Source organism: Fusarium odoratissimum, assembly GCF_000260195.1.
Source record: "Fusarium odoratissimum NRRL 54006 unplaced genomic scaffold supercont1.56, whole genome shotgun sequence".
In the NCBI taxonomy this organism is placed as follows: Eukaryota; Fungi; Ascomycota; class Sordariomycetes; order Hypocreales; family Nectriaceae; genus Fusarium; species Fusarium odoratissimum.
Window position 1 is genome coordinate 23,353 of NW_022158736.1, and position 18,866 is coordinate 42,218.

The window sequence follows — 18,866 nt, forward strand, 5'->3', positions numbered from 1 at the left end:
TTAAACTATTACCTTTTTATTAACTTTATTTTATTTATTCTTATATATAAGGTTAATTAGTTATATACCCTATTATATATATTTAATTAATAAAGGTTAATTTAACTTTTATTAACTAATCTATATAAAAGTTAATCTAATTTCTTTAACTTTTTAAACCCTGCCTTTACCTTATGTTTATCTTAGAACTCTATATATAAACTCCTCTTATTAATTTAGGTATAACTCCCCCTTAATAGTAATAACCCTTTTAGATATATTAAAAAGCTACTCTTTATATATAACTAAGTTACCTATAAAGGCAATAAGAAAGGCTGCCTAATTTAACTTAAGTTAATAACCTTCCCTCAGGACCCTTTCTAAGTCCTTAAGACCTAATAGCATAGAATTAACCTAGTTTAAATTAATTAAACTAATATAATACCTCTAGTTTATATAACTAATTAATTAAATTAGGCTATAATTAAAAATAATTATCTTAATAAGATTAAATTTATATCTTAATAAAAAGCTTTTTTTTAATAATAATTATTATTATATAAATTTCTTTAAGTTCTTTTTTACTAATTATATTTAGGGTAGGCCTAATAGCTAAATTAAGATTATAGCTAATTATATAATAGGTATAATTATATAACTATAAGCTATTTTATATAATAGGCATTAAGGCAATATAGTTATTATATTATTAGTAAAAAGGGTTAAAAGCCGGTTTAAGAAACTTAATTTAGAAGTATAATATATAAACTAAGTATAATATTCCTTTAGATAGGATAAAAAAAAAAGAGTAACCTAGCTATTAAGAGCTAGTATTAATACTACCTAGTTAAGGTAGTAATTATACTATTAAGGTAAATAAATTATATATAATTATAAATTTTATAATAATAGCCTACTATAGGGGTCTTATTATTTAAGCCTTTATAAAAAAGTTAAAAAGCTTAATGGCCTTATATAAGGCTAATAATAAGGAAAGAAAATAAAAGAAAATAAAAAGAAATCTTTTATTTTTTATTACTTATTTCTTATATTATTACTTATATTACTAGTTATTAATTTTAATTATAATAACTATAAATATATTTAATTCTTAGGTTTAAATAAAATATTAATTAATATATTCTTAACTTCTTTCTTTAATTTAAGATATATTTATATTATATAAGCTTTTTTATTTTAATTAAGTTTAAATACCTAATAATAATATTTAATAAGATAAGTAAAAACTAATCTCTTTTATCTTAGTTATTAAATCTTTATTTTTATTTATCTTTTTTTATTTATAATTCTATATATATATTAAAGCTTTATTTTAAAGTTTTTATATTTTTTATAAATATATTTAATTTCTTCTTTTTATTCTTTATAGGATTTATTAATATATTTTTATATTATTAGCTTAAATAGTTGTTAGGCCTTATCCTTTAAGAATCCTATAATATATTATATCTTAAGTTTATATATTCTTCTTAGTACCTTTTAATAAGTTAATATACTAAGTGCCTAAGTCTCTAAGTTTCTTTTTAAGCTTTTTAATTTCTCCTTTATAAATACTTAGGTAAATAAAAGTAATTCCTTTTTTATTTTTATTAATATCTATAAAGACTTTAATATATTACTAAGAAGTCTTATATATAATAAACTACTAATTATAACCTAGGGTTAAAGCTTAACTAAAAGGAATAAGTATTATTATATAAATATTACTTAGTATTATATAATATATTTTAAATAAAAATAATTAATATATAATAATTATATTTTTAAATAAATAAACTAATTTATATTAGATTTATATTTAAAAAGTATATAAGATAAAATACTAAGTAATATAAAGTATTATATCTTTTAATAATTAAATAATATATATTAGGCTTATAAATATAAAGAATTTTATTAATAGCTAATAAGCTAAATTTTATTTACTATTAAAGGAATATATATATATACTAAGCTATATATAAGTTAAGCTAAGTTAGTTTAACTTTTTTCTTTCTTTATTATATAAGTTAAAGGGTATATATTTAACTTAGTATAAGATAAGTAAGTAATAATTAGAAGAAAGAGTAAGGGATTTATTTATATATATTAGAATAAATTAGCATATAATAAGTATTAATAATACTATAAAGCTATTAAAGGTTAATTATTAATTTTTATAATATTAGATAATAATTTAATATAAAAAGGTATTAGGCTAGTATTATTTAATATCTTAATAATATAATATTACTTAGTTATTAATATAATATATTTTAAATAAAAGTTATTAATATATAATAAATATAATTTTAAATAAAAAATTAATTTAAAATAAGTTTATATTTATAAATTATAAAAAGTATTTAAATTATAAAAGTTAATTATTATACTTTTTAATAATTAAATAATATATCTTAGGCTTATTAATATAAAGAAGTATTATTAATTACTAATAAGCTAAGCTTATAAAAGTATTAATAAATAGGATTTATATACTTATAAATACTAATACTAATTAATAATATTATTATAAAACTAGTAATAATTATTTAAAATTAATATTAATTATAATAAATTATTTATACTTATAAAGTCTTAGTATTAATGTATTTTATAAGGTATATATTAATTAGAGGAAAATATAAGATATATATATAATAAAACTACTAAGGTTATAGTATTAATGAGTGATTAATTAAATAAATCTTAATATATAAGTAATAATTTAATTATTAAGAAGTAGTAGTTAAGAAAAATTAGAATAACTAGGTAGTAAATATTATTATATATTATAGAAGTAAACATAATATAAAAACTTATAAGATAATTTTTAAGTTATTTAAGAAGGAATTTAATAATTATATTAAGCCTTTTAAACCTATAAGTTAAGTAGAGAGGGTTAACCTATAGGTTAAAAAGGGAAAGTATTATACTTACTTATTTCTTATACTTACTTATTAAATATATTACTTTATTTTTAATTATATTTAATTATATAAAAAAGAATTTCTTTATTATTTTAAGAAAATATAAATTAGCTAAGTTATTATTATAATAAGTAATAAGGCTATTTAACATAGTTGTTATACCTTTAATTAATCTTATATAATTAACTAGCTTAGTCTAAGTAGTATTAAGCTATTTTATAATTAGTTTAAGCTATAGGCACTTCCTAATAATAGTTTTAAAGCTCTTAATATAACTCTTAGTTCCTATTATAATATAAAATGCATAAAGGACTTTGTCTTTAGTATAACTAGAGATATAGGTCTTACTTTCTTATAGGATGCCTAATATCTATATATAAGAAAGAGTATATAGTTTAGTATACCTAATATTATAAAGTATAAATAAGAATTAACACAAAGTTATAGCATGGTTTTAAACTAATTAAGTAGTATTTAAAGAAAGGTTATAAGATTGTTAATTTATCTAGTATCTTACTATATTACTGCTAATCTAAAATCAGAGAAATTAAATCTTATGTAAGCTTCGGTTGTTATTGTCTTCTAACGCTGTAGGCTGAAATTCATACTGGGACAAACCTTCCCTCCCCAACCTCCTGGGCAACTGCAGTATACCTCCATCGGCTGAAGTATGCAGGTGTTTTACCTTTGCCGCCGTTCTTAGTAGCAAAGACACCAACAATGGTTCCTGAATATGATATTAATAACTATACGCGGATTCAAAGCAGGGACATGGTAACCTCACCTGTAAAAGGTCCGTTACCACCAGATACAATCTCAGCGCTGGCATATCCAAGCTTCTTGATCTTATGCGGCTTGGCTGCTGAGCTGGCTGAAAACTCATATTTGTGATCACGAGTAGCGGTTACTGCAAGTCTGATAGGACCCTTGAGCCAAGACTTAGGGATACTCCTAATCCTGGTCTCAGGAGCCTGAACGTCAGGTTTTCCTGAGGTTTCGGCCTTAAACCTCAGCTTACGTGTAACCTCCTTCTCGTTCTTGCTTTTGACGCTGATAATACTAATATCGATATGCTGCGTCTGTGTGAGGAAAACAGTAATGCCAGCCTCTTCGTCGGCAACCTTGGGGTCGAATAATAAATCGATGCTATAAGTAAATACTGAGGCTGTCTGTTTGCGTGCAAGGAAGCCTAATCCTTCGTTGACTGGGTCGTATTTCTCATCTGCAGTCAGGTTAACTCTGGATGGAAGAACCCTTAAGGTGTTGGGATGTCCCTCTGGTGAGATGGTAAATAGATTTTGCTTAGGAGGTCGCCAGAAGAACCAGTGCCGAGGCAGAGATGATCCGACAGCAAAGTCCTCCTTATCTGGAGCGTCGACCCAGGCGCCAGTTCCTGGGACCTGCCTATCAGTTGGTGGAAGAGGCCCAGACATCTTTCCTCGTACCATATCCAGACTCGGCCACTTGTTCTCCTTCCATTGCACTGGCACGAGAACTGTTTCGCGGCCCATGGGATAGACTTCCCATTCCGGGCCTGAGCGAGTCGCGAGTGCAACTCCCCACCAGTTTCCAGAAGCATCTTGGAATAAATCAGCATGGCCAACGGTCTGGAACCATTCCTCGGTGTTCTTTGCAGTAAGAATGGGGTTGTCCTCGTATGCCTTATAAGGACCACGAATGTTGCGCGATCGGGCAATAGTCACAGTGTGGTTCAACTCAGTTCCACCCTCTCCAATTAGTAGGTAATACCAGTTATCCTTCTTGTAGAAATGGGGCCCCTCAGGGTTACGATCACCAGTTCCATTCCAGATCTTAAAAGGCTCAGTTGCAGTGCCCTTGTCGATGTCGATTTCGCTGACGTAGATGCCTGCAGCAACCGCCATGTAAACTTTTCCATCATCATCCCAAAAGATGTCTGGGTCAATGTCGTTAGCCGGATTCTCAATACGGATAGGACCGCTCCATGCAGAATCGTCGTAGGGATTCTTGGTTGTAAAAAGAAGGACAATGGGGCCCCATCCATCGATCCAAGAGACATAGGTGGTGATGAGATAGAAAATGCCCTTGCGGTACCTGAGGGTGGAAGCCCATATACCCTCATGCTCCAACCCTCTTCTTGAAAGCTCAGGAAGTTGTGCTTCCTTAGTCAAAGCATTGCTAGCATGCCTCCAATTGACAAGATCCTTAGTCGCAAATACTGGGATCCCAGGGAGGGCCAAGAACGAAGACGTAGTGCAGAAGAATGTGCCATCTAGTTCTTTGACGAAGGTACAGCTAGGGTCTGTGTTCCATCCTGGAAGGATAGGATTCGTATACTCTTGTTGCTTGGGCTTCTGGCTGCAAGCGACCTGACAAACAGCCAAGCCCCAAGCAAGCGTATAGAGCAGGCGTTTAGCCATTAAAGAAGGAAACACAAATAAGAGAGTATATATGTGGTACTAACTGAGGCGCACCAGGATACTGGAGCTTACTTATTACCTGTGTTATACCTTCCAAGTTATGATTACGTCTTTTATAGTTTACTCCAGGACGCTGATAATACAATAGCCTAAATTCCGGTTAATACCCCGCTCAAACAATCTACAAACTGCTAAACATTCACCCGCAGAAGAATTATGTGTTGAATTACATTACCCGTGTACTGATCCTTGTAGATGCATGAGATGACGCAAAACGACCCATATAATGACAAACTGAACTTGAGTAGGCACAGCTCGTGAAAAATAGTTCCGAAACAGCACAGTGAATTTTAGTATGAGAAATTCTTCCCACAGCCCGGACGTATGCTTCTTCCGTAGCAGTATTCTTTGCCTAGCCTTCGAAATACGCCGTGTATGTTCCGTATATGCTGCCACGCTCGATTCCCTCACCAGGGCCTATCAGGCTGTACATCTTGTCTACGTCCTCGTTAGCGTCGCTGTCTCGAAAAAGAGTGAGTGGCGTGAGAATATTCTTTTCGTTCCATAGTTCGTTTTGTGCCAGGGAACCAAAGATAGACGCAAGGCTAGGAAGATCGGCAATGTCCCTGTTTGCAGCTAGTGATAGGCGAGATCGAACCGTCATTAGATGCGCGAGGTGCGTAGCTTTCCGGCCACTGAGTTAAGACGCCAGCATATTAATAATCGCTTATCTGAAGTCTACGAAGGGAATCCTATTATTACCACAGGCTAGATAGAGGGCTCATGTAGTTGAGAATACAGCACTTATTGAACATCCGAAATTTCAGAGAGAAGATGTAGCGAATAAGTATATTCTGTCTTCAGCTATTCCTTAGTACCAGTCCCATGTATCTTGCCTATCCATAGTAGATTTTACTATTGAAAAACTGCTTGTGATAATATGACTTATATTATTTGTAGTTGAGACCTATGGCTGAGAGCTATATAGAATTTAGTTTGTGGGCAGTTTACGAGAAGACGACATTTATATGTGTGAAATCTTTAACTTTATTAGATTATTGCTTTTGTCCCTTTATCAGGTTGCACGAGAGCATGGGGTTTACCTGGACACAGTTGAAAAACTTCCAGATGATTGGCTACAGCGGACATAAAGGAAAAAGAAACGTATCATGCGCCCAAGTTATTTAAATGATTTTTAAACAGCAACAATATAGTCAGAACGGTAACCAGATTTATCACGACGCGAACTTGTGCATTAAACTGATGACTCTTTTGTACTCTGTTGGCAATATTTGGGGGAAGGATGCCTATTGGCTTAATGCTGATCTAAAGGAGATTGCCCTCTAATTAACACACATAAGTGACTTAACCAAAGCATGATTGCGGAAGAGCTTGTGGACGACCAAATGGCACATACATGTCCTCAGACCTGATTCAGAGGTTCATGCTGGGAACTTATCCCTCTAAATGAGAATGGCGTCGGCGCTGCTTCAATACTTCCTCTCACTGAGCATAATTGGATGCCCATCACCAGCTGTATCGAGGAAACTTTAATCAATCAAGTTTTAACTTGTTATGATAATGAAGGGTTATGCAATTGAAGTTTATAATCAGACATTGAAAAAGTGTATGTTTGTGGAGGGTCAGGTGACTTGAGACTTCTAACGTGTCATTTTATTAAGATAAAAAGACAATCCAAAACGAAGATATGTTACTAGAGATGGTGACATCTCGCCCTGACCAATTCTAGCCCATTATCGACCGAGAACAAGGAAAGCAAAACCTAACAGGCCACGGTAAACAGTAAGGTAATCCCTTTCTCGTTTCGCCAACTCCTCCTTAAGCTGTTGCCCGAAAGGACTCTCTGGACTCTCAAGGATCAAGGCTCTCTGGCCTGCTCGATGTTTTGACTCGAAATCATCCCACTCACGCTGGTCAGCTACCCCCAGATTCAAAACCTCCCATCCAGTCTCTCGACTCGCAGCGACTAACTCAGCTAGTGTGAGAATATCACTACCAAATAGTTCCAGGGCTGCATTGGTTGGAGACTGATTCCAGATCATATCGCCAACGAGAACTCTGCCCTTTGGGACAATTTTGGATAAGCGGTCGAACATCGCTTTACTGCCCCCAAGCGCATGCGACGAGCCTATGCAGATAGCTCTACTTGCAAGTCCAGTATACACGCTGGCGGGTTGCTGATTGAACTCCACATTGAGCCCTCGATCCTCAGCTAGTGCCCGAGCTCGTTCAAGATGCGCAGCATCTGTGTCAATTCCGACCGCAGTGATTTTCTCTCTGTTTCGCGAAACTGCCCTGAGAAGGATCTCTCCCCACCCACAACCCAAGTCAATAACAGTGCAACCGTCAAACAGCTGGAGGTGGTCAAGAAGCTCTGCTGCGCGGGTTTCAGACAGTGGTGCGTTCCATATCATGGCGGCGTATCGCGCCTTAGTAAAGTTTTTTTGTTCCATGGAACAGGAGTGGAGTTGAGGTAGTTAATATAATGTTGATTCTTGGAGAGAAACGTGGTCTCGACAAGGCGCGTAATGCTTGAAGTTAGAGGGAGGGCATGTGTTCGAAGTTGGGGATGTACCAAATATAAGCAAGGTGGGGGATGAGTCACAACTTTACAAGCGAAAACTGCTTTACCCGGTTAACTGTGTATTCCGGGTCTGGGAGCTTGACAGGGGTTTAACCAACTCATATATGCTGATAAATATACTATAATTAGAGCATAACATCCCTCTCGTCAAGCAGATCGGTAAGACTTCTAAGCTCTCCAGGTCTGTTTTGCAAGTCTTTGCTATCCCAGTAACAAACAGGGATGGCCGGATGATGGCACAGCTAGATACAGCGCGTGTTGCCACTTGCTCCGAACGTCGAGGTTCTCATTAAATTTGAGGGGCTCAGAACAACGCGACGCAGGGAGCCGCCGTTGCCGTCTACTCCGATTAAAACGGCCAGACCTTGTTCATAAAAGCATATTGCACTGGTTTAGAAGAGAGTTTGTGGGAACGCCAGCAGTCGACGGTAATGGATCCCAGTAGTGCGCCTTAGAAGATGGTACCTAATTGCGGGCTATGAAATCTGAAATATCCTTCATTTCATTATCTCTTGTATAGAACTTTTTACATAAATATAAGATATTTTCTTACTATTATGCACATTTATTTATGCCTTTTCCATATATAAATATTGCGCTGCTGGGCAAAAATGTATATTTGCTTCCTCTGGACTTTTCGAGATGTTTGGCCATTTTCCAGCCCCCCATCTCAATCAATAGGAGCTTACAGAGACAAAAAGCTTATTTCGCCGCTAACATTATGTGGGCAGTTTCAGGTTCGCCAAAATTACCTTTGCCGAACTACACTAAATTGTTTGACAGGCGTTCAACGTTGGAGAGGACGATAAGGCGGCTTGTTCAGAGTGACTGCCAATCACGAGTTTGCATTATGGTGGTCTTGAGTTTGACTGGTTCGAGCTACCCGGGACACATGGATATGTATATATCGTAGAGGGGAAACTCTATGTAAGAAATATTGATAGAAGTACATGCTTTTAGTCCCATTTCTTACAATTTCTCGTGTGTTTAAACGTCTTCTAATGCTTTAAGTGTCTTGCAGACCGGATAGAAGCAGGATGGTTTTCCAGCACTCTTTGGGGCATTCCTTGATGTCGTTATGTTCATCCGCTTCTCGAATTGCGCATTACTTCATTCGACTCGCCAATAAGAAAATAATCTATTTAGTAAGTACAGAAGAAACAAGTTCAACAACAGTATCTCGACTGAAGAGGAGATACTCGCCAGGAAACAATATCTCCTTGTTGAACTGCATATATCGAGGCATTGGGTCCAAGAGACTGGAGCAATATCCTCAGGCGCGGACATGTTTCGCTATTTTGATATCAACAACACCCTGAACCTCATGTAAGGAACATGTCGCTCTTCTCTCTTCAAAGGAGTTCCTGGAGGACCCTGATCATAACCCTTGAAGTCGCATGAAGGCATTGGTGTGCTACCCAAGGGCTGTTTCACCAAATGAATGTTGAATTTGTCCTCTACTCTCGAAGGATTTCAGAGCGTTGTACAGAAGAGGGATGATCGGGAAAATCTCGGGGCTTAAAAATAAGGCTTGTTCATTGGGAGTCCAGATAACGATGGTTGGCTCAAACATAAGAACAATTAGCTATCAACCAAGTCCGTCAGTAGCACAAGTTTTGAGTTTTGCGGGAAACAAGTCGTACGGTATCACGAGGGTAGAATTGAAAGGATGGCTGAGCTTGGTAAAGACTTCAGGATACTAATTGAAGGCCATACAATGTTAATCCTGTGAACAAGGAATATCGTACTAGGACCTATATTATAAACATTGCTTTGCACACTCTTATATTGAATTAACCATGAGGGGCAAGAAAGTTTTAAACAATAATGTAAAGTGGTAAAATAAGCTTATTAAAAAGTCTTCTAAGATTATACCAACTTACCCAGGTCTTTATATTACTTAGGATTAAGTTCCTATGTTTTCTTGCCTCCCCTAGATAACCAAAAAAGGAACAATAAAATTCCAGCGCATCAGTGTACTTCGGATAATTCTCTATTATAATTTGAGTACATCCTAGTGTAAAGACTGCAAAATCTATTCTATACTTATTGTCAGGTCTTTGTCTTCTGATGCTTAGTATGCCTTGAGAACGGTCTAGAGAATACCATATCCAGAGTGAAGCTGAACAGGTATCCAATGGGCTGTACTGTATGCACTGCTCCCGCCGTGATTCCAGAGATAACGCAAACAATGAATATCCTCGGCCGCACTCGGTCTTCACCAAAGTCGAATACTGGCTTCTCCTTGGCCAGATCTATCAAGCTATAGACGTTCTTGAGCACGGCAGTTCTCCTTTTTTTCTGGCTTAGGTCGAACCACTCGGTCACCGTGGCCGTCAGTTGCTGTGTCGGTACATCCCCCTCCTTCAGGTCATCCAAATAGTCATCCTTCATATCGAACTGGAAAAAGCAGATGTAATGCTGCGTGGTGTTGGTTATAGTGATGCTGCTTCAGTTAGTCACTGCTTGATCAACCAGCAAGCTATTATATAAAAACATACCTTGCGTTGACAGGTTGTACCGTACGATCTCTGTCTCTGGCCATAACTGCCGCGTAGACCATCTGGGCGAGGCACTCGTCTGATATCATAGGGCTACCACCATCAACCTTGAGGCACCTCTTCGCCTCGACAAGAGCCACCGTAACATCTGGGTCGGGAAAAGCACCGTTGTCCTCATCTGGCTTGAGAGTCAATCCGCCATCGTCAATGGCAATGATCTGGCCATTCAGGCCGGTAGTCTCAAGGCTCATACGCTGTCGTTTGTCTCGGAAGTCGACTAGGGTTTCGACAAGAAGGGCTGTGTGAAGAAGGCTATGTGATTCAGGACGCGTCAGATTAGCAGCACGCTGTTGTATTCAGAGGGGAAGTCTTGCGCCGGGACTGCTTCGACTTGCTCGAGACTGCTGGGAGGGTTGTCGGGGGAGGAGGTCTTGTTCGCGGGGCTAGATCCGAATATTTGTTCGCCGAAAGGACCATAGTTCGCATGTACTGTGCTTCTTCGAACCCTCTTAGGTCGAGAAGTGCCTTGGTCACTTCCACTTGAAGCAGCATTGCCTCCAGTACCCAGATGCTGCTTATAGGCCGTGACAGCTGCCAAAGCAGCCCAAGCCTCTCCGAGGGATGTACCGTACTTGTGAACCAGGTAATGTTTGCTTGTATTCGGCTGCTCTGAGTCAGGTCCTTGAAGGAAATTGCATATTTCTTGGCGTGATGCCTCAGGGGTATCTGAATCATAGGCGAACTGTGTGTCTTTGTATGCGGGAAGCAGGTTATTCTTCTTTTTTCAGACGATAATGTGACATAGGAAGAGTTGATGGGTGCCCCAACTGTTGCCGCAGACACCGAGGTAACTGATAGACAAGAAAGAAGCATCTTTTCTTTTTACCAGTGCCTCAATACTTGTTTTGTACTTGCCTTCAGATGTGATTGCATCAAAATAAGCTTTTTCCATGTTCCCCTTGGTAGAAGTGTTGTGCGTCAGGCACAAGAGTGTATCTGTCACAGGTTATGTGGTGGAGAGTCACTATGCTGCCTGGAGCCTGGACTCTGAAATCTTATTTTGAGCTGAATCCCGCAGAAAGATGCCGCTTATCGAGGGACTTACCTGAAATCTAAAAAGGTCTTCCAAAAAGGGATAACGGATCTCAAGAAGATGTAGTTTCGAATATACAGAGATACGCAGTTCAAAATAGGTATGCCTCGGTCGAGAGTGTGAGGAAGCAAGCCAAACTTGGGGTCTGTTTGGTTAGGCGGACCGCGGATGACAAGGAGGAAGGGATATCTTGAGCTACTGAAAAAACAGCCAGTATACTGCATGAAGCGCTTCGTATTAATCATTGTCCGAAAACAAAATCAGTTTCGCTGGTCAAGTGCGCAAGCGGGTGAAGATAACAATCAATCCAATTTATGAATCCTGCTGAGAGTTAGTTAATGCTTGTTGGGCGGATTACTTTTGTTGCTTTTTCCTTCGCTCTCAAAACAGCCAAAAAAAATTTAGAAAGAAGAAGGGATGATGTTTCTGATGAGGTCATCCGAAAACAACAACGCACAGCAAAACGCAGTGTTTATGGGATACCAAGTGTCAATGCAAATGAGGAAGATGGAGCTTGGGATCGCCAACTGGGGAGCCCAATGTAGATAGGATAGACGAGGTGGGGCTTTGCGCTGAGTGGAAGTTACGGCAGCGCTTTTCAAGCTGCATTCTCAGAAGGCCATCAATCTATTATCGAGCTTCTGTGTGCAAGGGGCGCATGAAAGGTAACGCCTGTCGTCTCGGGTGTTCCTGGGAGCGTCAGACTTGTTTGTGTCCGGCCCAGCCGATCTTCCAGCTTAGAAATTTCATTTCCCTTCCAGCGAGTCTTGAATGTTGTTCGAAAGCTCTTCCACTTGTTTCCGGGCTACCTTGAACCTTGAGTAATGCCACAATTTGGTGTAATTGTGTACAGTCTTCGTGGCAAGACCTGCATGGTTCGGCTATCGCCTCAATTTGTTTAACGCACTGCCTACCACCAGCGTTCATTGATGTGTGCAAGGAAAACTCTTACTCGTGTAACTTGCTACATATTGTTTCATTGTTTGAGATATTGCTGCTTAAACTACTTGTGGGCCGTATATCTTGGTGTCTTTTGAGATCAGAACTGACGCAAGTCTCACAAATTGGGCGACTAATGCCGCAAGTCCAAATGTTAATGCAGAATCCATTATTATTGACAAGATAGCAAGGGAGGGCGACTGATATTACTGATAACGGGCTGGATGTATGAGGCCTTCACTCAGCCAAATCATGAATTTCATGGTCAACATCCATCCATTTTCAGAAGCGTGTCGCCGCTAACTCTTAAGGTAAAGCTGGGGTTTGCTCGTTAACCGAGGTAGGTGTTATAATTTACGGAGATACAGTGATATATCCGCGACAAGCTCACTGTGACGTGGCAATCAATTTGCAATTTGGACTGACTTAGTTCTACTTACATTACTTAAGCAAGGTGGCATGTATTACTGTCGGAATGCTACTGTATATCGGTAAACTCGTCGGATATTCTTTGTTTGGCTTAGTACGGCGGCGCCATCTCGGTAACCTTATGACACCACTATAGCCATTATGTGATACTTCTAGTATTATAATATATATCTTATAATTATTATACTTATCCTTTATTTACATAGTATAGTTAAATAGTCTACTAAAGAAATAAGTGTATATTTATAGACTTAGGATATATTATAATTATATTATAAAAGTAATATAAATATCTTATATGAGAATAAATCCAGTAACCTGAGCTGATTAGGCTATGCTTGAATTAAGCTTTTAACCACAGCGGGTCATCCCCGCTCGGAAAATCTAATTACATTTTGATATCTGGTTATAGGTGGAAATTACTGTTTGCATATTCCAGATTTTTTCGCACTCGAATGACGCTGATCACATTATCATGCGCGCTTTGTTGCATCCTGGTTGAAGACCCTGTTTCTAAGACCTATCCCATTCGGAAAACAGTAAACAAGTCTTGTACACCGAGGCGGTCAAAGAACAGTCACCAAAGATCTCATGCAGTTGACTAAATACCATGAGTCAGGTTCAAATACATTTATTTATATTCCTCAACTACCGTCCTCAGCTCGAATCTTGCTCAACTTAGATAGCTACAAAGTTACATCTTCTGCACCTTTCAGCATGCGTTCGACCAATTACCTTTCCACGGCCTCCTTGATTCTCGGACTGAGCTCATCGGTTGTCCAGGCCCAGATCAAGCCTATCCCCGAGTTCTTTAACCTCACTGCCTTCCCAAAGGAGCAGAAAGAAAACGTTACGCGTCTTCTGAACGAAGGAAGGCGGCTCGCCACAGATGGCTCAATTCACCAGTATTTCCAGGATCAATGCATCACCCAACAGGTATATCCAGCTATGTTCACCATGCCACCCGGCTTCGTGAACCCCTTCGCGGCTTTCGACAAATTCTTTTTTGTCGGCCACGCATATGTTTCTGCCTGGGCGTATGATACTGGTTATGGCTTGGTCTTGATTGACGCCCTCGATAATCAGGACGAGATTAAGAAGATACTGGTACCAGACTTGGAAAGGCTTGGCTACCAAGGTAGCGATATCAAGCACCTTATAATCACACACGAGCACATTGACCATTTTGGAGGAGCCAAGTACATTCAAGACCAGTTCAATGCTTCTGTCTACGCTGCCGAGGCCGCATGGGAAGGCATGGCTGAACAAGGAGAGGATTCTAATATGCCAGTCCCAGTCAAGGACAAGGTGGTTGTCGATGGCGATGCCCTCACCTTTGGAGATGTTACCTTTGAGATTGTGCAAACACCAGGGCACACTCCCGGCACGATTTCACTCATCTTCCCGGTTGTTGACAAGGGCAAGCGTCATTTGGCCGGTCTATCTGGTGGCACCGGTACACCAGCCGCTAAGACTGCGCGAGAACAGAAGATCGAGTCACAGAATCGGTTTGCCGAGATTGCCAAGGCAAAGGGGGTTGATGTCCTTCTTTCAAACCACAATGTCGCCGACCATAGTCTTTCTAACGCCGATATTCTCGCCCATCGTGCCCCAGGCGCCTCCAATCCTTATGTCGTTGGAGTTAAGAACTTTTACAACTATATGAGGATTAATGCACTGTGCAGCCAGGTTATTGCCGCTCGTGAGGGAATGGACTTGGACGTCTAGTCTATGTATGGCTGGAAGTAAGGTTTTAAATACTCCAGACCAGATAAGCTTGCATAAAAGTCGGAATTCTATATATGTAAGTATTCTGTGATTAATCTTGCTTACATCAACTAATAATTTATTCTGTTAAATATTTATTTATTAAGGAAAATTATTTTTTAAAATAAGTTAGGCATAAAGCTAAGATAATATTGACTTATTAAATACATTCTTAAGAGTAATAAGTAACCTCTATAAAACTAAATCAGGCTGCCTTTAGCCCTTTTCCTAAGAAAGACCTTTCATTAAACTCCTGTTCTGCGACCTGAGAAAGTGGAAGACCCTGGAAATATCCATTGCCAGTCGTTCCAACTGCCTCCCAGGTGGATTTGGCTTCATGCTCGCCAATCGTCAAAAGTGGTTTTCCTGATCCAGCGGAACTCGCGTCTGCTAAAAGTTGGATTTGACAGCATCTCTCTAGCAGTACGAACCATGCGATAGTAGCCTCAATGGTAGGCCCGACTGTCATGATACCGTGGTTGCCCAGAAGAGCTGCTTTCTTGGTACCTAGAGTTGCGGCAATGGCTCTGCCTTCAGCCGGGGCTAGGACAAGCCCGGCAAAATTCGACCATAGTATATGATCGTTCCAAAATACGCAAAAGTCCTGGGTGAGCATATCTAGTGTCCTTCCGGTAGCGCAAAAAGCCCGTCCGTAGGTACTATGCGAATGTGCCGCGCAGAGGACATCAGGGCGAGCCTTGTGTATCTCTGCGTGAATAGCATAGGCCGCTAGGATAGAAGTGTTAGAAACCATGCGTATTCAACACTGCCAATTCGAAAGCGAACGAACCATAATTCAATCGTCTATTCTTTCCTCCATCAACTACTCTACCCTCATGATCGACGCGAATCAGGTCTTCGTCGCGGATAAGGGAGAAGTGTAACCCTGAGCGGTGGTGGGATTAGTAAAGCGTGTGAAGACAGTCGCAGGATCATATGCGGTCCGCAAAAGACATACCGAAAGGGTTGACCCAGAAGCTGTTGGGGTTAACAGGATCCCTCACAGTTACATGTCCAGCAACGCCTTCGGCAAGACCGAAATTGGCTAGAACCCGGAATCCTAGTGCTAGCCGGTGCTTAACATACTTGCGCTCCTCATAAGGGTCATCGAACGTGGGAGCTTTTTCGGCTTCATCATCTACAAAAGCCAGACTTGGGTCTCCACTTCGATATTCTTCCGTGTTTGCTAAGGGCGACATGATAACGACTTGTAGTAAGAGAACTTTAGATATGTATTAAAGCGGCTGGATAAAGCTTGTGAATGACTAGCTTTATAACATTTGATGTTATATGTCTGGATCTCACGGAAGGTCATTCCGATTTACAATAATAAAGACTTTACCTATTCGAGGAAACCTCGGAATAAGGATACTTGCTAGCAAGTCACAGACACGCCGTATAGCCATAGCGTGCTATAATATTCTGCCGGTTGTTATTAGTAATAGCCGAAATAATGCATTATCTCGGGTCGGATCTAGAGTCTCGGCTTACTTAAACCCCGCATTTCGGAAAACAGTCTAATAACAAAGAGTCTAAAAGAAATAAAGTTACCCGTTGGCTCGAGCCGGGGGAGGCCAACTAAGCTTGCTTAGTTGGCCATAAAACTATAAGACATATATAAAACCATAAGACATATATAAAACCCTTAAGACTTATATAAAACCCTAAGATAATGGCAGGGTTAGTTTTTAGGTAGTAAAAACAGCTTCTTTAATAACTTAATATTCTTATAATATTATAATTAGTTAAAAATAATAAAAGTACTTAATTTTAAACTTCTTATAATATTAAATTAATTATTAATTATAGCTAAGAGGGGGATATAATTATAATAATACTTAATTATATTATATTAATTCTAACTTCTTATTTTATTTAGTTTTTAAATAAGCAGACTAGCTTATTATTAATTAGGTAATAATAATAATTTAATTATAAATTATCCCCTTTTTTTAAAATTACCTTGTAAATATTATAATCTTAATAATTATATTATATATATCTTATAATTTTCTTTACTTAACTTATAAACTAAGAAAGAACTAATACTTATAAGATTAATAATATTCTAGGATTATATTATTCTAAAACTAATAATAATCTTATTTTTTTATTTTTTTTTTTAAGTTTATAAGTTAGCCTTAAAAGGCATATCTAAGAATCTTTAAAGTTTAATATCATTTGAATATTTATTACCCCTTAATAGGCAAAGCTTTATTAGGTTAATATTATTATAATTAGCTGCCTTAATTATAGCCTAAATCTAGCTATATATAACCTAGTTAAAAAGTATTATTTTTTAGCTAGCCTTAATCTTTTTCTTTTAACCTACTTTAAAGGATATTATGCTTAAATTATTTATTATATAATAAGTAATTTAATTTAACTTCTTATACCTTCTAATTATAACTATTAATAATATTATAATTATATTATAATAATACTAAAAAGAAGCTTATAAATACTTAATCCTAATAAGCCTTATTTAATAAAAAGCTATAATATAATTAATATAATTAACTAAGCTATTAAGGAAAATAATTATAATAAGCTTTATAATATAATAATAATAATTAAAAAGGCCTAGTTATATAAGGATAATACTAGTTATATTAAGCTAATAGCCTTTAATTATAAAATCCTCTTATTTATATACCCTTTTTATAATACTTACCCTCTTATCTAAGAAGCCTTTTTTAATTCTAAGATAAAGAAACTTAATAGGCTAAAAGGAAAGCTAATTAAGAAGGCAAACTTTAACTAAAGAGAAAGTAAATTTATTAAGGCCTTTTATAATAGCTTATATAATAAGTAGCTTAAGGCTATTTAAGGGCAGGCTAAGAGGGTATTAGAAATAACTAAGCCCTAGTAATATATAAACTAGGCTAATTATAATTTTATATTATAAGACTATAATTAAGATAAAGGTATATTATTTTATAATATAAATATAAAGGAGGTAATTATAATATTTTATATAAAGAAAATATATTAAGATTTATATAAGTTTAATTACCCTAAGTATTATTTAATTATATTTATCCTTAACTTATATTTCTCTTAATATATTATCTTATAATTTAATTTAATTTATTATTAATGTATTAAGCTGGCCTTAGTCTATTAATATTTATAGTTTTTCCTTAAATACTAAAACCTTCTTTTTTTAATTTACCTTTTTCCTCCTCTTTTTCCTCCTCTTTTTCCTCCTCTTTTTCCTCCTCTTTTTCCTCCTCTTTTTCCTCCTCTTTTTCCTCCTCTTTTTCCTCTTACTTCCTCTCCTTTACCTTATAATAGCCCTTAATTCTTATAATAAAATATTTATATTATTAATATATTTAACTTCATTATATATTTTAACTTTATAAATTATACCTAATATAGGCTATTATTACTGCCTAATATAATATTATTAATAAAGGCCTATTATTATCTTAATATATTTTAACCTTATTTTAAGTAATTAGCTAAGTCTTTTAATATTTTTATTTAGCCTATAATATATTTAATAAGGGATATATCTTTTTTAATATTAAAAGCTATATTTAATAACTAAAAATTATTAAATTAACTTACTATATTAATAATAATTTATTAATATATAATAGGTAATCTTTTATAATTTTATAATATTATAAGAAGAAATATAAAATAAAGATATATTTAAACTTAAGCCTATTAATATTTATAAGAAGATTAATTATATAATTATTAAATACTAAGATTAAATAATTATAACTAAGTTAATTATTATTAATAATAATTATATAATAATATATCTTATAATAAATATTAAGGTTTTTAGCTTATTTTAATATAGCCTTTTAATATTAAAGCCTTAGTAGTAATTATCTTAATAAGGTAATAATAAAGATTATATTTAATCTTCTAAGGATAGGGAAAATATCTTTTTTATACTTATAAATTAAGATTACTTATTTAGTTAAATTTTAAGATTTAAGGTAATAGTTATATAATTTATTAAGACTTAATATTAAGGTTATTATATTTTTTTAATATAATATATAATACCTTATATTATATTATATTAAAAATAAATACCTTATTTTATTATTTTATTTTAATACCTTTAGATTTAATTTATATATTATTAAATAGGTATTTTAACTTTAAAACAGGTTTAATTACTTAAAGTTAAAAATTATTAATATTAATAATATAAAAAGGGTTAAATAAGTTATAAAATATAATATATAATAAATT

General features: G+C 35.8%; 5 protein-coding genes across 5 annotated transcripts; 1 reads left to right on the top strand and 4 right to left on the bottom strand.

The window, feature by feature from the left end:
- Positions 1-3,431: 3,431 nt before the first annotated feature.
- FOIG_15636 (uncharacterized protein) lies at positions 3,432-5,380 on the bottom strand. Its single transcript, XM_031217020.1, has 2 exons — positions 3,694-5,380; positions 3,432-3,636 (listed from the first exon to the last, which is right to left on the bottom strand). The coding sequence occupies exons 1-2, from the start codon at positions 5,306-5,308 to the stop codon at positions 3,512-3,514; spliced, it is 1,740 nt and encodes a 579-aa protein (XP_031053228.1). The 5' UTR covers positions 5,309-5,380; the 3' UTR covers positions 3,432-3,511.
- A 1,519-nt stretch (positions 5,381-6,899) lies between these two features.
- Positions 6,900-7,855, bottom strand: FOIG_15637 (uncharacterized protein). The gene has a single exon (XM_031217021.1). The coding sequence runs from the start codon at positions 7,780-7,782 to the stop codon at positions 7,063-7,065; it is 720 nt and encodes a 239-aa protein (XP_031053229.1). The 5' UTR covers positions 7,783-7,855; the 3' UTR covers positions 6,900-7,062.
- Positions 7,856-9,965: 2,110 nt separating this feature from the next.
- On the bottom strand, positions 9,966-11,366 carry FOIG_15638 (uncharacterized protein; the record flags this gene model as incomplete). Its single annotated transcript, XM_031217022.1, has 4 exons — positions 9,966-10,359; positions 10,415-10,761; positions 10,806-11,189; positions 11,301-11,366. The coding sequence occupies 4 exons, from the start codon at positions 11,364-11,366 to the stop codon at positions 9,966-9,968; spliced, it is 1,191 nt and encodes a 396-aa protein (XP_031053230.1).
- Positions 11,367-13,592: 2,226 nt separating this feature from the next.
- FOIG_15639 (uncharacterized protein) lies at positions 13,593-14,603 on the top strand (the record flags this gene model as incomplete). Its single annotated transcript, XM_031217023.1, has 1 exon — positions 13,593-14,603. The coding sequence occupies one exon, from the start codon at positions 13,593-13,595 to the stop codon at positions 14,601-14,603; it is 1,011 nt and encodes a 336-aa protein (XP_031053231.1).
- Positions 14,604-14,760: 157 nt separating this feature from the next.
- FOIG_15640 (uncharacterized protein) lies at positions 14,761-15,890 on the bottom strand. Its single transcript, XM_031217024.1, has 3 exons — positions 15,601-15,890; positions 15,433-15,528; positions 14,761-15,371 (listed from the first exon to the last, which is right to left on the bottom strand). Exons 1-3 carry the CDS (start codon positions 15,839-15,841, stop codon positions 14,848-14,850), a joined length of 861 nt encoding a protein of 286 aa, XP_031053232.1. The 5' UTR covers positions 15,842-15,890; the 3' UTR covers positions 14,761-14,847.
- Between the last annotated feature and the right edge of the window lie 2,976 nt (positions 15,891-18,866).

Coding starts and splice junctions, on each gene's coding strand:
- FOIG_15636 (XM_031217020.1), bottom strand. CDS start 5,308: ATGGCTAAACGCCTGCTCTATACGCTTGCTTGGGGCTTGGCTGTTTGT. Junction 3,637..3,693: donor TGGTAACGGACCTTTTACAG/GTGAGGTTACCA, acceptor TATCATATTCAG/GAACCATTGTTGGTGTCTTT.
- FOIG_15637 (XM_031217021.1), bottom strand. CDS start 7,782: ATGGAACAAAAAAACTTTACTAAGGCGCGATACGCCGCCATGATATGG.
- FOIG_15640 (XM_031217024.1), bottom strand. CDS start 15,841: ATGTCGCCCTTAGCAAACACGGAAGAATATCGAAGTGGAGACCCAAGT. Junction 15,529..15,600: donor CTTCTGGGTCAACCCTTTCG/GTATGTCTTTTG, acceptor ACCACCGCTCAG/GGTTACACTTCTCCCTTATC. Junction 15,372..15,432: donor GAATAGACGATTGAATTATG/GTTCGTTCGCTT, acceptor CTTCTATCCTAG/CGGCCTATGCTATTCACGCA.